General features: G+C 33.5%; 2 protein-coding genes across 2 annotated transcripts; one reads left to right on the top strand and one right to left on the bottom strand.

Moving 5' to 3' along the window:
• Window positions 1–6,462: 6,462 nt before the first annotated feature.
• On the top strand, window positions 6,463–7,640 carry LOC125212645 (uncharacterized). The gene is made up of 2 exons (XM_048112862.2): window positions 6,463–6,830; window positions 6,903–7,640. Exons 1-2 carry the CDS (start codon window positions 6,726–6,728, stop codon window positions 7,416–7,418), a joined length of 621 nt encoding a protein of 206 aa, XP_047968819.1. The 5' UTR covers window positions 6,463–6,725; the 3' UTR covers window positions 7,419–7,640.
• Window positions 7,641–9,448: 1,808 nt separating this feature from the next.
• Window positions 9,449–18,618, bottom strand: LOC125214817 (DNA ligase 1). The gene is made up of 19 exons (XM_048115981.2): window positions 18,194–18,618; window positions 17,064–17,967; window positions 16,333–16,449; window positions 15,619–15,720; window positions 15,435–15,548; window positions 14,948–15,178; window positions 14,767–14,861; window positions 13,530–13,617; window positions 12,851–12,982; window positions 12,244–12,356; window positions 11,945–12,046; window positions 11,800–11,861; window positions 11,590–11,661; window positions 11,390–11,463; window positions 11,240–11,296; window positions 11,063–11,140; window positions 10,422–10,499; window positions 10,166–10,309; window positions 9,449–9,715 (listed from the first exon to the last, which is right to left on the bottom strand). Exons 2-18 carry the CDS (start codon window positions 17,865–17,867, stop codon window positions 10,241–10,243), a joined length of 2,388 nt encoding a protein of 795 aa, XP_047971938.1. The 5' UTR covers window positions 17,868–17,967; window positions 18,194–18,618; the 3' UTR covers window positions 9,449–9,715; window positions 10,166–10,240.
• Between the last annotated feature and the right edge of the window lie 1,491 nt (window positions 18,619–20,109).

A 20,109-nucleotide genomic window follows, 5' to 3' on the forward strand; every position in this document is an offset into this window, starting at 1 on the left:
TATAAATAATGTAAGGAGTTTGTGACGTGCCGAAAAGTAAAAGTGCAAGTAACATGGGACGGAGGGAGTAAAAGTGAGACTCAAATTTCACTAACCAAGGCACTTTTCTGTATCTCTTTTAAAACATGTGCCCCCTACAAGTGGACTAAATATGAGAGACACAAGGTGTATGAATATAGTGCATCTTCATCAAGAATTCCATAAAAAGGTGTTCAACTACTGATAGACAAATAGTTAAAACAATAAATTAAAGTACTAGACATGAAAAAAAAAACAAAACACAAGATTGAATTATGCAGTCATCAGTCATATTTTGAATTATATTATGGGGTTTATATAGATCTGAAAAAGATTTAGATAAGGTAGGAATAGAAAAGAGTTGGCTTCACAAGGCAATATTTTATTTTCTTCCTTGAATTTCTGCTAGCTTTTGACTGCTTTGCAATGTTCGTAGGCGTGTCAAATACGCATGCGAAGCTCTTTCAAAGATGAAAAAAATGATATATATTAAGGACTGATTGGACTTTAAAAGTGCCAGCAAAATTGGCTCGAACTAACGCTGTTATACATCCTGTTGGCTCCGAACTTTAGTTAATCTGGCTATTTTACCCTTTTAAGTCTTTTTTGTAATTTTAAACAAACACGTCAAAATATAACAAAATGTAGAAATATACTCCCTTTGTTCCACGTTACTTGAATCATTTTTTGCACTCTTTGAATAAATAGTTAAAGTGGAGAGAAAATAAGTAAGTGAGAGAATAATGTAAAGAAGACTCTTCTCCTTTATATTCTCTCTCTTATAAAATAATGGACATAATATGCATGATTGACATTCGAAACGAACCAAATATTGACCTCAAAAACATGCAATATCCGTATTTTTCAAAAATCTATCACCAGGTTATAATATACTCCCTCCGTCCCATAAAAGTTAAGTCGTATTCCTTTTTAGTCCGTCCCAACAAAGTTGAGTCATTTCCTTTTTTAACAAAAGACAAAATATCTAATCACTCTTACTTTATTCCATCATTTACTTTACTCTTTCTTATCTTTCCTACTTTTTTCATCTCTCCTATTTATTTAATATAAATTCTTAATCTCCGTACCCAAAAGTTTTGTCTCAACTTTTATGGGACGGAGGGAGTACTCATTATAAATTAATATTACAATGTACTCATTATAATGTCATAATTATGTCATTATAGCAATGAGATTACCTATTGTAAAGTTACAAGTTACAACATGCTCATTTATTACAACGATGAAGTTTTCTCTTACAAATTGATGATCTTATTATTATTATTGTTACCCTAAAATTGCAAAATTAAGAAATATGAGACCGACTTGACTAAAATACTCACTCCGTCCTATTTTAGGAGTTTCGATTTACTATTTTTTGGCCCACTTTAAGAGTTTCGGTTGGAATATTCCATAAATGGTATTAGGCCTAACATTCTACTAACTTTTTTCTACTCACATTTTATTATAAAATCAATATAAAAAGTATGACTCACATTCCATTATTTTTTTTCACCAACTTTTCTTTACATTTCTTAAAACTCGTGTCGAACTCAACTGAGACCTAAAGTGGGACGAATGGAGTATTTCTTAAAATGAAAGTTATGAATCGTTTTTAGCAATCAAATTATAAAAACCTTGAATGAATAAATAGTCTTTAATATGAATCTTATAAAGAATGAATATACAAATATAATACTCCGAACACAAAATCACATAGTACTATATGTAATACCTTGATAAAATAAAATATACAAAATCAAATATCGTTTCGCAGGTTCAAAATAATTCGTATTCAATAGATCATCGGAATCCATTGTGTGAGAGTCCAAAATTCGCAGGTTCAAGCTAGAGAGTCCAAAATAATTCGTATTCAATAGATCATCTAATACTCCATTCAAAGCATTACAGGCGGAATCTATTGTGTGAGAAAATTCGAACACCTTTAATGCTCATTTTCCAGGGAGGAGGTAAATATACAGATAAAGTGAAATAATTACTCTTAGTTTAGTAGTAGATTTCATAATAGTGGAGTTAATTTTCTTATTTAATAAAGGGAAATGCTATGTGGCCATAATGTGGCTGGCCATAAAATGGCATTTTAGTAAATATAAAGACTATGAATTGAAATCATTTAATTACTTTATTTAATGCTCAAACAATATTTCCACTATTACCCTTTTATTTAACTTCAGTAGTAAATTTCAAATTCTACAATCTGTTATTTATATTTCTTTTGTTTTCAACTCAGTTTTTTTTTTTTTTTTTTGATTAATATAGTTTTATATTGATTGAATTTATTTATAACAATAAATATTTGTTATTAATCATTGAAATATATATTAAAATAGCTTCGAAATCAATATATTTATTTGTATACTAGTGATATGTATATACTAACTACTAGTATTACATACGCATATATTAGTACTATTTAATATTTTGTGAATTGTTTAAACACTCCATTATTTGAATAAATCTGTGATTAATATAAATTCTCCATAAAAGATAAGATCAACTAAAATTTCTTATTACATAATGTACATGATAATTAGTGTATTAGATGTAATAATAGTAGTATTATTATTGTTGATTAAACTATTTGAATAAAACTATCATTGATTTAAAGTACTCCCTCAGTCCCCCCAAAAAAAAACATTCCTTTTTAATTCGTCGTCTCTTAAAAATAAAAACTCTCTCTTTGAGGAAATTTCATATCATGATATTATATAACTTAATAAAAATATTACATACTACTCAAATTGATATCCTAATTAACATGAGTGATAGTAAATTAAATTATCGATAATTAGTTTGACTTATAAATATAAAATGGTGATATTCACAAACTATAATGATTCATACACTACAAAAGATCATTTTATTAAGAACACAAATTAACGTCTTTAGTTTAGTTGTATTAAAAATATCTTTAACAATATTTTTGTTGTAAAAATTGAATTAATCTCTTAGTAATAAATAACCTATAAATTATAATCATCGAAACATGTAATTAAATTAGTGATCAAAATTGAAACTAAATATGATTAATCTACTTATCTTGGTATAAGTGTGTGATCGTTCCAATTAGTAATTGAGTTAATATATGGTTAAACTGGACTAGTATATATGACGTTGTATTATGAATTTATGATATACAAATAATAATAATAATTATGGTTTTATATTGATCTTAGATTCAACGGGAGATTTAATTTAATTTATTTAATTGGATGATTATGTTTCAATTCAACATTTTAATTGATAATATTAAGATGTGACGTCATAACAATTGAGGGTTTATACTGATTAAGATATAATTGAACGACATTAATTTCAAATAATAATGTATACTACTCATTTTTTATTAAATTGAATTGTTGAATATATTAAACTGATTATAAACTATATATGAGTCTTTGTCATAACTTAGCTTTATAAATTATCTAGGATTTTTAATTTATTTAATGGATTTCAATTAAGTAATTTCCATTTTTCAAATGTATGTTTCCAGGATAAGATATTTTTTATGTATACTTTTAGTCTTGAAACATTGTCCCCTCTAAAAAATGAATTACCTTTTTTATAAATGCATTGTATACTAATATAATATTTACATATATTTTGTTATAATTATGTAAATACTAATTATTAATAGTTGACTTATTTTATGGAGTATAAAGGAGAACAAAAATAATTAGTAACAATTGAATTCTAATATCATTAGATATTTATATTATTACTTTAAAATTAATTTTACTCAAAATTTAAATAACAATACTAAAATAATAAAAAAATATAAAAAGTGATACGAAATCAACTTAAAAGAATTGAAAAGAGGGTTAAATTTCTGTTTGTTATGTATTGGAGTGTTAATGTTAAAGGATAATATAGTCCAAAATAAATTGCTTCTTTCTAGATGAAATAAATTAAAGTGAATCAGCAATAAATGTACAATTTTTTATTAATATTTTAAGTTTATGGCTGGCCATAATGTGGCCATTTAACACTACTCTTTAATAAAAGTCATTACATTTCTTCTCACTTACTATACTCTCTCTTAATTTATTTTATTATTATATTTCTACCATTTTCAATACCTGTTTTATTCTTCCTTTATTTAATTCAATTAAAATAATATTTTTTTAAATCGCGTGACGAAAAAAAAACGCATCCATTGTCGTGAAATGAAAGGAGTATTAGTACTACACTTTTTTTCTCTCTTCTTAAAAAAACTCATTCTCCATTAAAAATGGTACTATTGAGAAGGTATTATACTTTCTTCAATTTTGAATAAGTATATACTACTAGTAAAATATACTCCTATCTCTTCTCCACACAAAAATTAAATATGAAATACTGTAGTTATTTTTTTTTACCTTTTTCGGTTTACCTTCTTTCAATGGATCTCACTATACTACTCCCTCCGTTCCATAGTAATGGAGGCAAAACTTTTCGGCACGGAGATTAAGAAAAATTGTGTTAGGTGAGTTAAGTAAAGAGAGAATAAAGTGAAAAATGAAAAAGGTAGAGAGGTGAAGATAGAAAAAAGTAAGAGAGAGTAAAGTAGGTGTGGAAAAATGTGTTGACTTTTACTAAAAAAAGGAAGTGACTCTATTATTATGTAACAGACGAAAATAGAAAAACGTCCATGTTACTATGGAACTGAGGGAGTACTTTGTAAGAAAGTACTTTTATCTTTTTTAAAAAAACAAAAAAAAAATGCATTTTCAATTTATAAATGCTTTAACATTTCATGATACGTTTGTTCAAACTTCAATGTTATTGAATTCCACTTCCGTCGACACATAGTACTTTTTCTTATATATAGTCATTTACTTTTCAATTTCATTGGAACTCTATATCACTACCTCACTTTGCAATAAATATGTGGGAACTTCTCGAGCCCATTTATGAATGTCTTACTTAATTCGATCCTTTTAAATTTTAATAACCAAATGATAATGGAAAATTCCATGTACAGAAAATTCTAAGCATAACGCGGTTGGAGAAAGAAACAATTACCCAAGCGTTATTAATTTCTTAATCAGTTAAACAAATGGAAAACTTTCTCGATGTTCTACAAAAAAGTTAAAATAACCATACCTAACTCCCACTATTGCTTAATTTAATAATGTGATTTTAGGAATTCTTTAATCCATAATGTCTACTAACATTCTTCCAGCAACTGTTGGGGATAATTTAACCTCATCATTAAGCACTAATAAAGTAAGCCTTCATAGATTGGTATCTCAAGGTAAAAAGGGTCAATTTTAGTCTTATATTTTCCTTTTATTATAAAGCAAATTGTCAAATCAGTCTGACTTTTAGTTTAAAATAAGAGGTAAAAGAAGAAAAAATGGAGAAAGTAAGCTGAAGGAATGTGTGTCTGCTTTTCAAGGAGAATTAAATTTGAACTGATCTCGTTAATTTATCAACAAATAATTTCTTTTTAAGTTTGGCTAAAACTCTAATAAAAAATAGTAAGTTCTTTGTTATTTTCAATATAATACCAATAAATTATTACTACTATTTCTTATTTTAGTTTTGTAACATATATTCTCATTTTAATTAGTACTGTACTATGTATTTGCTCACCGTGTTAATTACTAGTAGTATATGGTAAACGAATAGAGTTTGCATGGTAATTTAGTGCTTGGGTGTGAATGCTTGTAATAAGGATATTCCTATTATAAATTAAGACAGCATGATTTAACCAAATTGCGATTTTTTTTTTGAAAAAAAAAACACTTCTTTTTTGGTCGTCGATAATTTTAGGCGGCCAGATTTTTTTGAACATCTATAGCTTATTCATTTCGCCTAGACATTGTCCACGCTCCACGGTCATAGATAGATTTATATACTCTATTTAAGAGAGAATGCATTATTGATAAATAATCCAACTCCAACCAAATTACAATTTTATTTGTATGGTTTTAACTTGTGATAGATAAATTAATGAAGAAATGTATGTCTGGCTGGGTGAGATTTGAACCCATGGCCTCAAGAGGTCACCATAGCTCCGTGCTGCTAACTTAGTGCAACTTGTTGGCGTCTGCTTCTTAATTGTATTTGATCATAGTTAACCGCATGATACAACAGAGACCACATAGAAACGAAAAAACTGGATTTGCATAATTTTAGTGTTGGAAGAAATCCAAAGATTGCTAATGAAGAGAGATGGACAGAGACAGGAGAACATGAGCAGAATATGAGTTGTCTGCATTCCCGCATTTGTCGGATGAAAATGAAAAAATGTGGTTAGCCAATAGCAATAGCAATAGCAATAGCTAGGCCAATATGATGTGAGTGAGTGAGAGATTAGGATTAGATGTATCCTCTTCCCTTTACCCATTAGTCTATTTGGTTTGGCAGTCACTCCTTGGCCTTTTCTGCGTTAGTCTTACACTCCAACAACCTCACTCCCTCTCCCACCCCCATAATTAGCTACCCTTAATCTTTCTACTTAATTTGATTTGTTAACAATACAATGACGGATAAAATTATAATCTAAATACTTAAACTTATTTCATTATTTTATTTTAATAGCATATGCAATTATTCCAATTAATGCACGCACAACAATTTTTAGAGACATTTTATTCTATTTTCTTTATTTTTTAGATGAATATTTTGGATAGAATAAATGGTATTTTTTCCGTATTTATTTATTTTGATGCAGGAGTAGTATAAATAAAGAGAGAAATATGAGTAGTTGGGTTGTGTTTTCTTGTCTACACCAAATAACAAAAGGTGTGATGGATCTTCAAAGAAGCCTCCTCCTCAATTTCACGTATTTCCAGCAAGATAAGGTAAGAAGAAAACTTGCTCTTGTTCAGTGCATGAGTAATTTGAAATTAATTGTGTGAATTACTGAGACTCAGAGCATGGACGAGGCGCGTGAGTCGCTGCTGCTAACAATGGAGCTTGAAGACACGCGCCTCCAAGCGCAGGAGGAGCTCAAAGCCAGAGACCAACAAATCTCCCAGCTCAAAGAATTGCTCTCCGCCGCCATCAGAGACCGCGACGAAGCTCACCACAAATGCCACAACCTCATGCTCCTCCTCCAGCGCCAATCCACCACGCCGCATTCCAGCGTCGAGTCCGACTGCGACGAGAGCATTGTCTCCTCGCCGCCGCCGGAGCAGGACCTCGCCGTGCTCATAGACCACCGCCCGCTGCCGGAGAAGGGCAAGTTCCTGCAGGCGGTCATGAAAGCGGGGCCGCTGCTGCAGACGCTCCTCCTCGCCGGCCCTCTGCCGCAGTGGCGCCACCCTCCGCCGCCGCTCGACGCCTACCAGATCCCGCCGCCGCCTCTCTCCGGAAACTGCCGGAAAAGAGGCGCCGAGGAGATGTCGCATGACGACGCCCCCCTCAAGTATCAAAGAATTGTGCTTTAATTATTTCCAATTTGCCGATTTCTTTCTATAATTTTCTTGAGTTATTATTAGTATGATTGAAGATTCAAGATTAGGAATTAAGGTGGGAAATGCAGGTGGAAATTTGTGAAATTTTGTACAGTAGTTTGGTTGAGAGTTGAGATCCATCGGTGAATGGTTAGAGAGTCGTTTTCAGTCTCACTCCTTGTGGAATCCAAAGGGATGTGTGTGGATTTTTCATCATATTCTTAGCTAACTCTTCTTCAACTTTTATGTTTATCAAAATTAGCTACATCAAATTCAATTTATAACTACGAACATTGTTGGATATGAAAAAATTTAATTATCTTTCTACTAAACCAAAACTTTAAAAACATGTATGGAACACAAAATATTGACTTTATAAAAGGCTTAAAGCGAGAACTAAAGATTTCACGACATCTTCACACAATACGGACAGGCTTTTGTGTGTGTGTGTGAATTTGACTCTATGGAAGGGAGAGGGGGGTTAGGGTGCACCAACCAGAAGGTGTGAAAGGGTTTGCTTGTCGGGTTAGGTGGGTTCCCACAAATCACAATTGGGATCTACTAATTGACCCATCTCTTTTTATTTTTAACTTTTTTATCATTGCTAATTAAATAATTCATCTTTCATTTCTTTAGTCCTAATTTACTCACTAATTCCTACTCTTTAAATATCATTAATTTAAAAGCCTAACAACAAAGAGCCGCAGCCCAACTTCCTTGAGCGCACAAAATCTTTAACTTCATCGAATTGAGGTTTTGGATGGCGACTTACCTCACTTTCCTCCTCATGCTATACTAAATGTGCATTAAATTTTTGTTGCTTTACTCTCACATTCTCACTTTTGTACTACCATATTCAACTTAATGTTGATGTACTTCCATACCTTATCACAATTATTTATAAACTAGTACGATTTTATGGTGCATTTAATGGATGGAATGTTGACGTGGTTTCATTAGAAAACGGTCTTATGATAGTACTCCTATCTTTTAGAAATTGGGATTTGATGCCGTTATACTTTTTACATGCTGAAGTAATTTGAATTTGGTTTTCATGAACAATCAGAACACTAATAATTAGGCCCAAATCAACCATGGGTAAAATTGTATATATGCTTCAAATATGATTACTTTGCACTCGAGTCTTTTCTTTTAATGTAAGGTGAAATAATAATTTAAATCAAAGTTAATCATAACTAATCAATTACATGAAATTTGTTAGTAATGATTCTAATGGAAAAGTTTGTCAGACTTCATTCCACTCACATTTTATTATAAAATGATAAACGATAAATAGGTCATTCATTCCATCAACTTATTCCCCTCAAATTTTATTATAAAACTAGTATATATATATGTTAACTCATATTCCACTAACTTGTTCGATTCACTTTTCTTTAAATTTTTTAAAACATGTGCCCAAACATAATAGGACGCCTATTATGGGATGAACGGAGTATTTGTTTTCTTTCGGTGTCATGATTACAATGCATACATCAAATCGAACTAAATCTTTAAAAAAAGGAAATAAAAAAGAAAAATAAATGTTTTAATAAAAATGAGAATATAATTTTGACATTCTTCCTTCTTTGGTACATACTACTACATACTGTAATGTGGTGTATTTTTTTATGATAATTAATAACCCAACCGTGTGTTGATTAAATTCCTAGATATAGCATTAAAAAGCTGGCACTATGGGAGTGATTTGATATGTAAATTACTAACAAGTAAGAATGAGGAGAGAAGAATTGGGCGTGAGAGACGGTTTGAATAACGCAGACCAAAGGTCGAAAACACAGAAAATATCATCTTCAAGAGTCAAGAATGGTCCACACGGCAAAACAAATCATTAAACAACAAAAATCAACAAAGAAACTCAATGCACGAATCACGTTGCTTGCTCCTAAACACAAGTTTCTTCTCTAGTTTCCATCAACCCATTTCATTTTCAACAAAATCTCTACACCCCATTTGCTCACCCACATGCTTCACCCTAAAATGTCTAGATGCCAACCCAAACATTAACAATATGCCATACATTTTTCCATTAAAATTTGCAAGTGCATTCCATGTGTCATGGATATAATATTTTCCTTTGGAAGGGCTACCAAACTAATACTTCTAATTCTAGTAACATGAAAATTTGCTAGTTCACACAGTATAAAATTGCCACAGGGGATTGAAGGAAAAATATTACAATTGGAAGTCTTACCAATCTAATGCCGAACTCCTGAATCTTGAGCACGAACTACTTCCTATATTACCCGCTCCACCTTCAGCGATGATATCTGTCAGATTAAGCAAATTAAGTCAATGCATAACCATAAAATATGAAAACAATGATATAGGTCAATGGTTTAGGTCAAGAGTTTGCAAATTTACCCTTGCTGCAAAAAAAATCTCATCAACATGTAATTTTTACTGTTGTTTCTACCCAGTATCAGTTAATTTTAGGAATATTAAAATTTGCAAGTTTCAAATGCTGGAGAAGTTTGACATATAGTATGAAAACAAACCTAAGCAGACAAAGAAAACGATGGAATAGATGACTATAATGCATGTTCCAGCTTGTTATTATCACTACTTGACTTTACATCCAGAAATATCACATCTTTGCAAACTAAATGCAAACTGGAGTTTAATTAAAGTGCATCTTAGGTTTCCATTTAATTCTTTGGGAGCTAATGAGATTAAAACTACTGTAAAATGAATTATTCTGCAGAAAAGAACCAACTTACTTTTCTCAGCAATGAAAATCCATTTCTTACAAGAGATAACACTTCGAGAATTAATGAAAGCCACTCTTTCCCATTTCAAACATCATCATTTTCATCTTGGTTGTCTTTCTGGGTGTGCTTCTGTGCGTTATACATATCAGCAACCTAAATGTAGCAAAATAAATGGCTCCAATCAACAGTTAAGAACAGTAAACTCACAAGCATAAAAAATAAAGGATGATTGAGCAAAAACCACAATATGCCAGTGAGTAGTTACCATATCAGATGAGGAGGCCTGTTCTGGATTCTTATCTTCTCGCACACGAAGTAAACGTGGAAACCTCAGAGAAATTCCCTAGGTCAAGATAGAATAAACAAGATGAGCGGATGCTCCATAATTGAAGGTAATAACAAAGAAATCCAGCTTTCACATATGTATGAAAATGAATTGGAATTTGTGGGAGGAAACATGTAGCGCTTTTTAGCAAGCAGAGGAGTTTACAAACATGCACAACAATAAAATAGTGAACAAAAAACGGCACAATATAGTAAGAAATGTAGCATGCAATGGTTTTCACATACTAGAACTTTTGAACAAAATCGCGTCTCCAATAATCACCGTACTGTAGCTATAAATATGATTCAATAGACAAATACAAGAGTAACAAATCAATTCCATTATCTCACTTTCATTTTACTATGGCCTTGGCCTTTTCACTATGGACGAGTCGCATACATTGGTAAGACATTTAATCTTAATTGAAAACTGACGGAGCTCTCTAGGCTTAGAGCAGCCCACTACCTGTTTTGGACTCTTAGTTCAGTCTAGGCTTAGAGTTCCAACATTTATAAACACAACAATATCATACTAGATGATAATAATCATGGGTTTTTTTCTTGCAAGAGAAAAGGAGGTACCTTGTCGGGATCTACGGTGCCAACGGCAGCTCGGTGAACGGGGCTAATGGTAAGATCAGCCGCTTTGACCTCCCAAACCTAAAAGAGTAGTATAAATATCAAACATCCAATATTTGAGACTCTATAAATCATGTACTATCTCTAGCAAACCAACCATTGAAAGGTGTTTATAGGTACCTCACTAGGTTCAAACCACACATCCGGACTAAGTGTATCTCCATACCTGTAATATGACTGGACATTTGCAGATGTCAGAACCTTGTGAAGCTTCAAATCCCATTAAAATAGAGCACACGGGTTCAAAGTCAATTTAAATAAAACTCCAACCTTTGGCTTCTCAATCACTTTTGAGCGAAGACTAGAAGAACGTTCTTCAAGCATAGCTTCAGAAAATCCAGTTCCTAACCAGAAACAAACGTTCGTATATCAATAGACATCAAACACAACTTCAAACCATCAAGCAACAACAATTATGTACTTTGTTAGGAACATAGAAGAATGTCAGGATGGCATCAAGTAGAGCGTACCAATTTTACATATGCTTTGGAATTCTTCTTTGTCATTGTCATAACAAGCAAGGAGAAAGGCACCATAGACACCTAGAAGCACCAACAACATTACAATGCAGCAATTTGTCAGTAACTAAATGAAGAGGAATGCATCACCATTAACATGTCTGACACAAGGCATCATGTGATTATTGGTGTCCAATAAAACAAAGTTCATAAAGAACTTACCAGTACGTTTACCCCTGCCATGGAATGCAGCAATGGGGACCAAATCTAATGAATCACCAATACTGCAGAGCAGATAATGTCAATTATACCATACAATGAGCTTATAAATTAAAGTTTCAACAAGCTAATGAGATTAAGGGCTTACGTGTCCATGTAGTCTTTCTTCAATTTTAGCCAGTTAAGCGACCTTTTTGAAGGTTCATATGTAGCATCTTTTTTCAATGTTTTGATAATCAAACCCTCAGAGCTGGAAAGTAAAAATGAAGCAACAAAAAGGTAAAGAAGAAAAACTATTTGTACTAATTCATAGCATAGATAAAATATGTCCACGGATTCTAAGCACGCTTCTTTTCAGTTTCCAGGCGAGGTGCAGCAGCAAAAAATCAACCGCATCCCACAATTGGCATTACTCACATCCCATGCGTCCAAATTAGTAAGACTAACCTTGAATTAACAGCATCATCTAGAAACTTTTGTATTTCCTCAAGATCATCTGATGTTATAGCAGTAGCAAACTGGAAAAAACTAGGTTCTTCTTGAAATGATTTGTAAAGGTGCTGCAAAAATGCCATTAGGGAGTCAACAAACATTATACAAGGCAAGACAAAATATATTGAATCACAGAACAAGTGTCCAAGCATGCAACAGCAGAGCAAAGTTAGAAAACAAATACTGAAGTTCATGGTGTTCAGCAGAAGCATTTATCATAACAAAGATTACATCAGTAAGTAAGTGCCAAACATTATACTGAAGATCACTGTTGAAGAAAGAAGATTGTTTCTGGATGTTAGTTGACGACATGATGAAACCTAAAGGAAGCTCATACTTATTGCAACAATCTTCGTAACACAGACAAACTCTCAAAGTCAGAGCCAACATTAGGTAAAAGTTTATCCTCTTCAATTTAACCGAAAAAATAGAGGCATAAAACAACTAAAAGCTCCAGTATGCCTCAGAACTCGTCCAGTTGCTCATGAACAGTTAAAAAAAGAATGATTGGAAGCATAAGTATTATCAGCAGGCAAAAGGAAAAGCAAACGAGACATCACACCTCCCTACGAACATTCAGTTGCTCCTGCAGGAGTAGTTGGCCATCAAGATAGAGAATGTCGAAAGCATATATGCAAACATTGACTTTGATTTCATTCATGACAACATTTTTCCGAGCACGAGTGCTGAGTATCTGACAAAAACAAATTTGGTAAGCAACACATCTACAACAGTTATATGTAATGAATAAGACTGCAATATCTTCCATCAAAAAGCAAATATACCCGAAAACAGAGGGATCTTCAGATAATGGTGGAGACAACAGCTCTATTAAGTATTAATAATACGAAAATAATAACCATTATGAAGACTGAAGAGGTATTTAGACCCAAAAAGAAGCACTATGAAAGCAGAGTTCAGATAGAAGGAAAATGATAGGAATATCCACAACAAAAATTAGGGTATCTACCAATGCATTGGAACAAAAACCCAGTTAAAAAACCCTTCTGGTCAATTTTCCATAAGGAACTTAACCATTTCCATCTGGGAAACAGCACAATAAAGGCTAACATTCATATTAGCATGATATAGATATAGCACCTACAATCCCTACAAAAGCTGCCAGTACAATATAAGTGGATACGAATTCCCCAAGTAAAATGTAACAGCCACCACTCATAGTAAAATGAATTATCAAAAACTGGTCCTAGTTATGTATAAATAATAAAAAACTTTTGTACCTGGAAAGGTAGGATTTTCTGTTTCTCGCGATCGTATGCAACAAGTTCGCAGTCAAGAACAAATGATTTTACAGAAGGCTTTTTCAATCTGCAGTTAGAAGGTAAATGTTAGTAAGAAGTACACAAATAAATAAATGTAATGACTCAGTGTGAACAGCAAGAAAAGAGTTTCATGAGAATGGCCAGAGTGGAAGAGACAAAAAAATGATAATGCCGCCATACAAATGGAATAGAGCTCTTTTAGGATTTATTATCAATGCATAAAAGCATAAAAGTTAGTTGATAAAGTGTCAGTTCTATGATAAAAGAACAAGGCATAGTGTTATTTTTCCTTTTCAACTAGGCTGCCTCCTATTTTCCTTTTGTACTATGCCATTGAAAAGATACTTGTAGTTTTTTAAATGGAAAAAGATACATGTAAGTTGTACTAGTTAATAAACAAATAAAAACATGTGCCACTAATACCAATAAGATAAAACAGATAAGTCATCAACAAATGCAAATGTCACCGATACAACTAACTAATTTTTCTTATAAAAAATAAAAAAATACCCACTCGTGGTATATTCCTGAATCCCACCAAAAAAATTTCCATCTCCGCAATATTCTAGGATGCCACAAATGATAATGAAAAATCATTAATTTTATTGAGGGGAGACTTCTGGCAGTTTTCTAGTAACTGATTGTATTCTTGGATAAATCCAAGTTTCTTCAATCTTCTCCTATTTATTTTGTAATCAAGCACTCAGTTAAAAGTACTAAAACAAGTGCAAAGGGCACAACTTTGTTGATATTAACTTGGCAAAAGAACATGTTTATCAGATATATACTACTCCTATTAGTTTCAGTTAAACAAAATCAGGCCTGATGTATTAGTACCCCCTTTAAAGCCATCATAAGGGGGGAGGGTTATCCACACTTATATAGAGGAGATAGGATCATCGCCAAGTCGAAGTGGGACAAGATTTAGAGATTTTAACAGTAATAATTAGAAAGAAGTACTGCAGCGAAAATCATTTTCCTTCTAGAAAAGTACTACTACTACTACCACTTTCTATGGTTACAAGCCATTTCAAACAGCTTGCGGTAGCCTATTCCCAAAGGCTTTCTGGCTTAGCTACTCTGGAATGGTACTTTTATAAGATCGGGTTATCATGGTACACTTGTTAAGTAGGTGTCACAACTCAAGTCCTAACACATGAAAATAGCCTATAGCTCTCATTAAAGTAAAGATTACCTAGTGATAGCAGCAACAACATCTGGAAACTTTCCAGTGTTCCGCTCTGCATTTCTACTGTATATCTCTACTGAGCCATTCTCCATATAGTGTATCTACAAGGAAAGTAACAGTTATAGTAAAAACAAACTCGAGATTTCATAATTCCAGAATTTTTGCATATTATTTTAAGTATTGTCACCTGAGCACGTTCTCCATCATACTTGTATTCGCAGGTGTATTCCATACCTTGAAACTTTTCCACAATTTCAGATACTCCTTTTGTAGGTTTAGCTAACATGGGTCCGACAGGAATACCGGGTGAAAAGCTACATGTCTTGTGTAGATCCCACACACCACCACAAAGAAGAGCCGGAATGATTTTATCGTATACTGGAATTACAGAATAAACTTGTTTGATGATTTTTGCAGCCTGGTAGACAGAAGAGAAAATAAATAAATTTATCTAAAAACGCCGTATGATAGCCGGAAATAATAAGTATATAGAAAATCATTCAATTCAACAACTTAAATCTGCAATCCAAAGTAACTTCCCAGACTTCAACCCACTAGCTCTTGATGTCTATCTTTAATCTACATGACATTATAATCCATTGCTCAATTAATTTAGACTCTTCTGCACATCAGGGTAGATTGTTCTGGAGATATTCTAGTACATAACAACTTACTTCTTCGAGCGAATGATCAGCCTTCGCAGAAACTGAATGCTTCTCTGAATATACAGCAGCATACCCTAATGCAGCCAATAGAGTTTGTTCTGCCAAACCAATACGTAATTTTGTCTGCATAAAATCCAAGTTTGTGATTTGTTGCGTGTATCAAATCTAAACCAAATAGATAATTTTAATGTACCTGGAGCAAACGAATCAAAAATTGAGGTTCGCAATCAGTTGTTGCGACTAGCAATGCCTTTATGTGATTCTTTTTCTTCTCTTGACTATCTTTCCCAGATTCCTATGGCAGCTAGCAAGTTAGACGAGAAATACATTGATCACTTGATTAATGTAACTTTAAAATTAAGGTTCAAAAGTGAATATTCTGATGAGTTAATGAAAAAACACTGTAATAGAAATATAGAATATATAAGAAGCATCATTCTTGATAATAGTATCAGATAAGCTCTTAAGTTGGCGTGTCTTATCACTCCATGGTCAATGGAAGGTGAGAGCACTAGAAAAGGATACAAAGTCTATTGCATTAACTGTGATTAAGAAGCCAACAATGTTACCATATAAGAGCTCCAGTCTGGACTCTGGAGCCATTAAGTGATTAAACTAACTTGAACGTCCGATCTGTTACACGTAAAGCTATACACAGTAATTTCTAACCAAAATGCATCAGAACCTTCGCTGGAAAAAGAGAGCAATATTTGGAACAACCTACTCAGCTTACTAAAATCAAGCTGCATTGAATTTCTATATTTTGAAACCAATTAAAGAAAGATGCAACATCTGAATCAAAGAACCTAATTATGCAAACAGAAAATGTGACAAAAACTTCAACAAGGAAAATAAATACAAAGATAATAGTCATAATACCGAATACATTTCGGAGAAATAATAATACCTTGGCAATCAGCCTGAATGTGTCAAAGACTTTAACAACGGTTAACGGTTCTGGTTTACGCAACAAAGGCTGCGACGTACGTATGGCTTTTGCTACAAGGCCTAGATCACCAAGTTCCTACAGTGAAGAAATATTCAAATAAACAGAATAATAACAAAGCAGCAAAGAGTGTGACAGATATTACAAGAATAGAAGCTCATCACTAGAAAAAAACAAAATGGAAACAAGGACTTATTAATAAAACACAGCAATAAAACCATATCTCCAAAGAAGACATGTCACAACAAGAAAAAAAGATGCCCATATTGTCATCTAGGTTCTACCAGTAGAGCAGGAAGAAACCATTTTACATAATCTTTATCCACGTTATGAACAATTTCTTATTGTGAAACAAATGATTCACAAGGACGGCAACAGTTCTTCATCTTAAATGCGGACTATAATGATGGAATGATAAGATGGTGCATTACAAGGAACAAAATAGAAGAATGCTTAGAAATGAAATCATATAGGTGCGCACATATACACAGAGGTTTATCTTAGGTGCATACTAAACTTAAGATTCAGGGAAGCTAATCCATGTTATTCCATCATACTTGATTTCAAAAAGCTCAAACTAAGGCCCAAGTTACTCAATCTAATACTTGAGTTAAAATAATTTAGAAAGCTCAAACCCAAGCAAATTAAAGGCATGGCACATAGTCAACTTCAATGGTAAATCATGCAATCACCTCGTATTGCTTCTTAATATGTGTTTCTTTAGCCCCACAAGCCTCAGCAAGTGCCTTGATAATCGAAGATTCCCCAATACCAAGCTCCAAACCCTCATGAGCAGGTGCGATCCTATTCACCAAAAGGTACATAACCGCCAAAAGATCATCCGGCGCTGTCTCCATCACTGTCCTCAGCATATTACACACGATGCCTGTGATGACAATCCTGCCTGACTCCTTAGAGACAGCCTCCAACGTCTTTGCTAAAAACATGAAAGGCACCCGTTTTCCTTCACCCCAATACGCCGCCTTCTTCGCTTTGAATTCTACAGCCTTTTTCTTCAACTCCGATACACTCTCCTCTGGCGTAATTGACAACTTCGGCTTCTTCGCCGCCACCAAGCATTTATCCGCATTACTACTAGTCTGAATTTGCTTTGAATCTGAATCTTTCAATCCACCGATTTCACACGAGCTCGAATTCTGCACAATATCTTGATTTTCAGTGGGTGCTGGTGCGTCTTCCTTTTGTGGAAGTAAATCAGGGGTTTGGGATTGGGGTTTAGATGGGGTTTTGCGTTTCCGTGGCGATGATTCTTTAGCCTTGGACGGTTGATTTTTCTTCTTGGAATTGGCCATGAGAACATCAAAGGCTGAGCGGGAAGAGCCGGACATTGTTCGTGCACTAGGGTTTAGTGTGGTGGAATTGAAGAAATGGTTAGAGGAGATGGAGACGGGGGATCGGGAGGTGAGTTTTGTTGCGACGTTAAGAGAGAGAGAGACGAGGAGTGAGGTGTGGCGGCATGAGCAGAACGAGAACATCAACTGCGCGGGAAAAATGTGCAGAAGGCTTCACAGCAAGCTAAGAGTGGCGGGGCAGTAGAGGCTAAAACTCAAAACGACATCGTCATCTAAATTTCACCTGTGATTAAAGGAAAATAAAATAGCAGTAATGAGGGATACGTCAAAATTCAAATTGATGGGCTGAAAAGCCCAGACTGATCACCCAAGGAGATTTTCATCCACATCTACCTATCCTAATGCCAGTGGGTGTGAAAGTACTTTTATATCCTTTTGGGCGGCAAAATGAGATAGACAAGTTTTTGTTCTTGCATATACATACATACCTATAGGCTATAACCTGTTACCTGTGAATGTTTTACCGAGATAAGCATAGGATCAGATTTTTGCAGGAACATGAATTTATTTCCTTTCTCCATTTTGGATGGGTTCCCAGTAGAAACGCTGCAGCAGGAAATTTGTGTGTCTTCCCTAGAAAAGCACCGCAGATTCAACACATCTTTCTACTTACATAGATTCCGTGAACTACTTGCTTCTGTACCAAAGGAGCAGAGAACTAGTTGAGAGAAGGGTCCCACCGCTGGTCCGTGAGTGCTGCCTTCGTAACCAGCCGTCGTCCCACCGCAGCAGCTCCGCGGAGAGAACAGAAATAGAGCAATTAGTGAATAAGAAAAAGGATGAATTTGAGTTGATAATGAAATTAAACGAACAAGACTGAAGGGAGTTCCATTGTGCATCGCCGTTTTAGTAGCACAATCAAGGAGAGAGGCCGGTGATAGTAAACCTAGGGATATGGACATTTTTATTACTCCATGAATTTTTGTTTTGCTTTTATTTTTTATGTCATCATGTGTACTACAAATCATAAATTTGTACGACAGGAGCTGTTTGTTTGCAAAATTGTAATCCAAATTAAATCTTAATTATTTTAATTTTCAGTATTATTTTTACTTATAGTAGGTTTTAGTTTATAACTTTTATGAGCTAATTTAATATTTAGGTCCAGTTTAACATGAGATATTAGTAATTTATGAGGTGATATTTTATTAAATGCTAAACTTATCATATTTATTAGTTTCTTTTGTTTTTAGTAGTATTATAACTATTTTCATTTTTTTAGTTGAGTGAATTACATATTTAGGTCTTATACTTATCACGACGCACGTTCGCGGTCCCTATACTTACAAAATATCATTTGTAGTCCTTATACTTGTACTTATGCACGTTTTAAGGTTCTTTTCACTTTTTAGCATTTTTTCGGACAAAAACACCCCCAAAGGATAGAGGGCAAATTTGTACATTATTTTCTCTCTTTCCCCCTTCATTCTTCCTTTTTCCTCTTTCCGGTAAACATTGTAGAACTTTGGAGGTGTGGACATGTTCAATAATCCATAGAAATTTGATTGTCATTGTGCAGTTTGTGGTTGCAAAACAATACTCCACTACAAATCAGCATTAGATATCAGCATTCCAACAAAAATACCATTCTTATTCAACGCCCTTCAAATCAATCATAGCCCTTTGATTATAAATCCAAACTAATCTTTTATTTTTTTTATATTGTGGAATGGTAGATTTTATTCATTGTTCGCATAATTAACATTCACTGTCGGAGGTGCTAAAGCGAAAAAAGGGAAAGGCGGTGCTACTAGAGAAGGACGAGAGAGGTAAAATGATGAAGAAGAAGAAGAAGGAAATAGAGAAAATAGTGTGCAAATTTGCCCTCTATCCTTTGGGGGTATTTTTGTCCGAAAAAAATGCTACAAAGTGAAAAGAACCTTAAAACGTGCATAAGTACAAGTATGAAGACCGCAAATGATATTTTGCAAGTATAGGGATGGCAAACGTGCGTCGTGATAAGTATATGACCTAAATATGTAATTCACTCTTTTCAGTTTGACATATTATATGCAGGGACTGAGCCATAAACTTTTTATGAAAGGGGCAAAAATATACATGAAGATAATTTAAACATTTAAGAAGGGACAACTAATGAAAGATCAATACAAAATATGTTATAGCAAGTTATATTTATATATAGGTAGTTAAATATGAGCAGGGGCATTTGCCCCATCTAGCAATACAGTCCCTGATTGTATGCAAATAAGGTGGTCTGTGCCCTAAATATAAAAGCTTTTCTTGTAAGAAATATTCTCTCTCTCTAATGAGCAGGGTTTCATTTTTTTTAATATTCTTTTTTTTTCAAAAGTTCATATTTTGAAACAAGACGGAGGGTGTATAATAAATGCATTTGACGTATAAA

The sequence above is a fragment of the Salvia hispanica genome, chromosome 3, assembly GCF_029641045.1.
Source record: "Salvia hispanica isolate PSC_SH4W2 chromosome 3, Shi_PSC_v1, whole genome shotgun sequence".
Taxonomy (NCBI): Eukaryota; Viridiplantae; Streptophyta; class Magnoliopsida; order Lamiales; family Lamiaceae; genus Salvia; species Salvia hispanica.

What these genes read in the sequence shown, in the direction of transcription:
- LOC125212645 (XM_048112862.2), top strand. Translation starts at nt 6,726, where the DNA reads ATGAGTAGTTGGGTTGTGTTTTCTTGTCTACACCAAATAACAAAAGGT. An exon ending in CGTATTTCCAGCAAGATAAG is followed by an intron (nt 6,831 to 6,902) that starts GTAAGAAGAAAA and finishes ACTGAGACTCAG; the next exon opens with AGCATGGACGAGGCGCGTGA.
- LOC125214817 (XM_048115981.2), bottom strand. Translation starts at nt 17,867, where the DNA reads ATGTTCTCGTTCTGCTCATGCCGCCACACCTCACTCCTCGTCTCTCTC. An exon ending in GTTGTTGCTGCTATCACTAG is followed by an intron (nt 13,618 to 14,766) that starts GTAATCTTTACT and finishes TTCTAACTGCAG; the next exon opens with ATTGAAAAAGCCTTCTGTAA. An exon ending in AGAAAATCCTACCTTTCCAG is followed by an intron (nt 12,983 to 13,529) that starts GTACAAAAGTTT and finishes TGTTTTTGTCAG; the next exon opens with ATACTCAGCACTCGTGCTCG.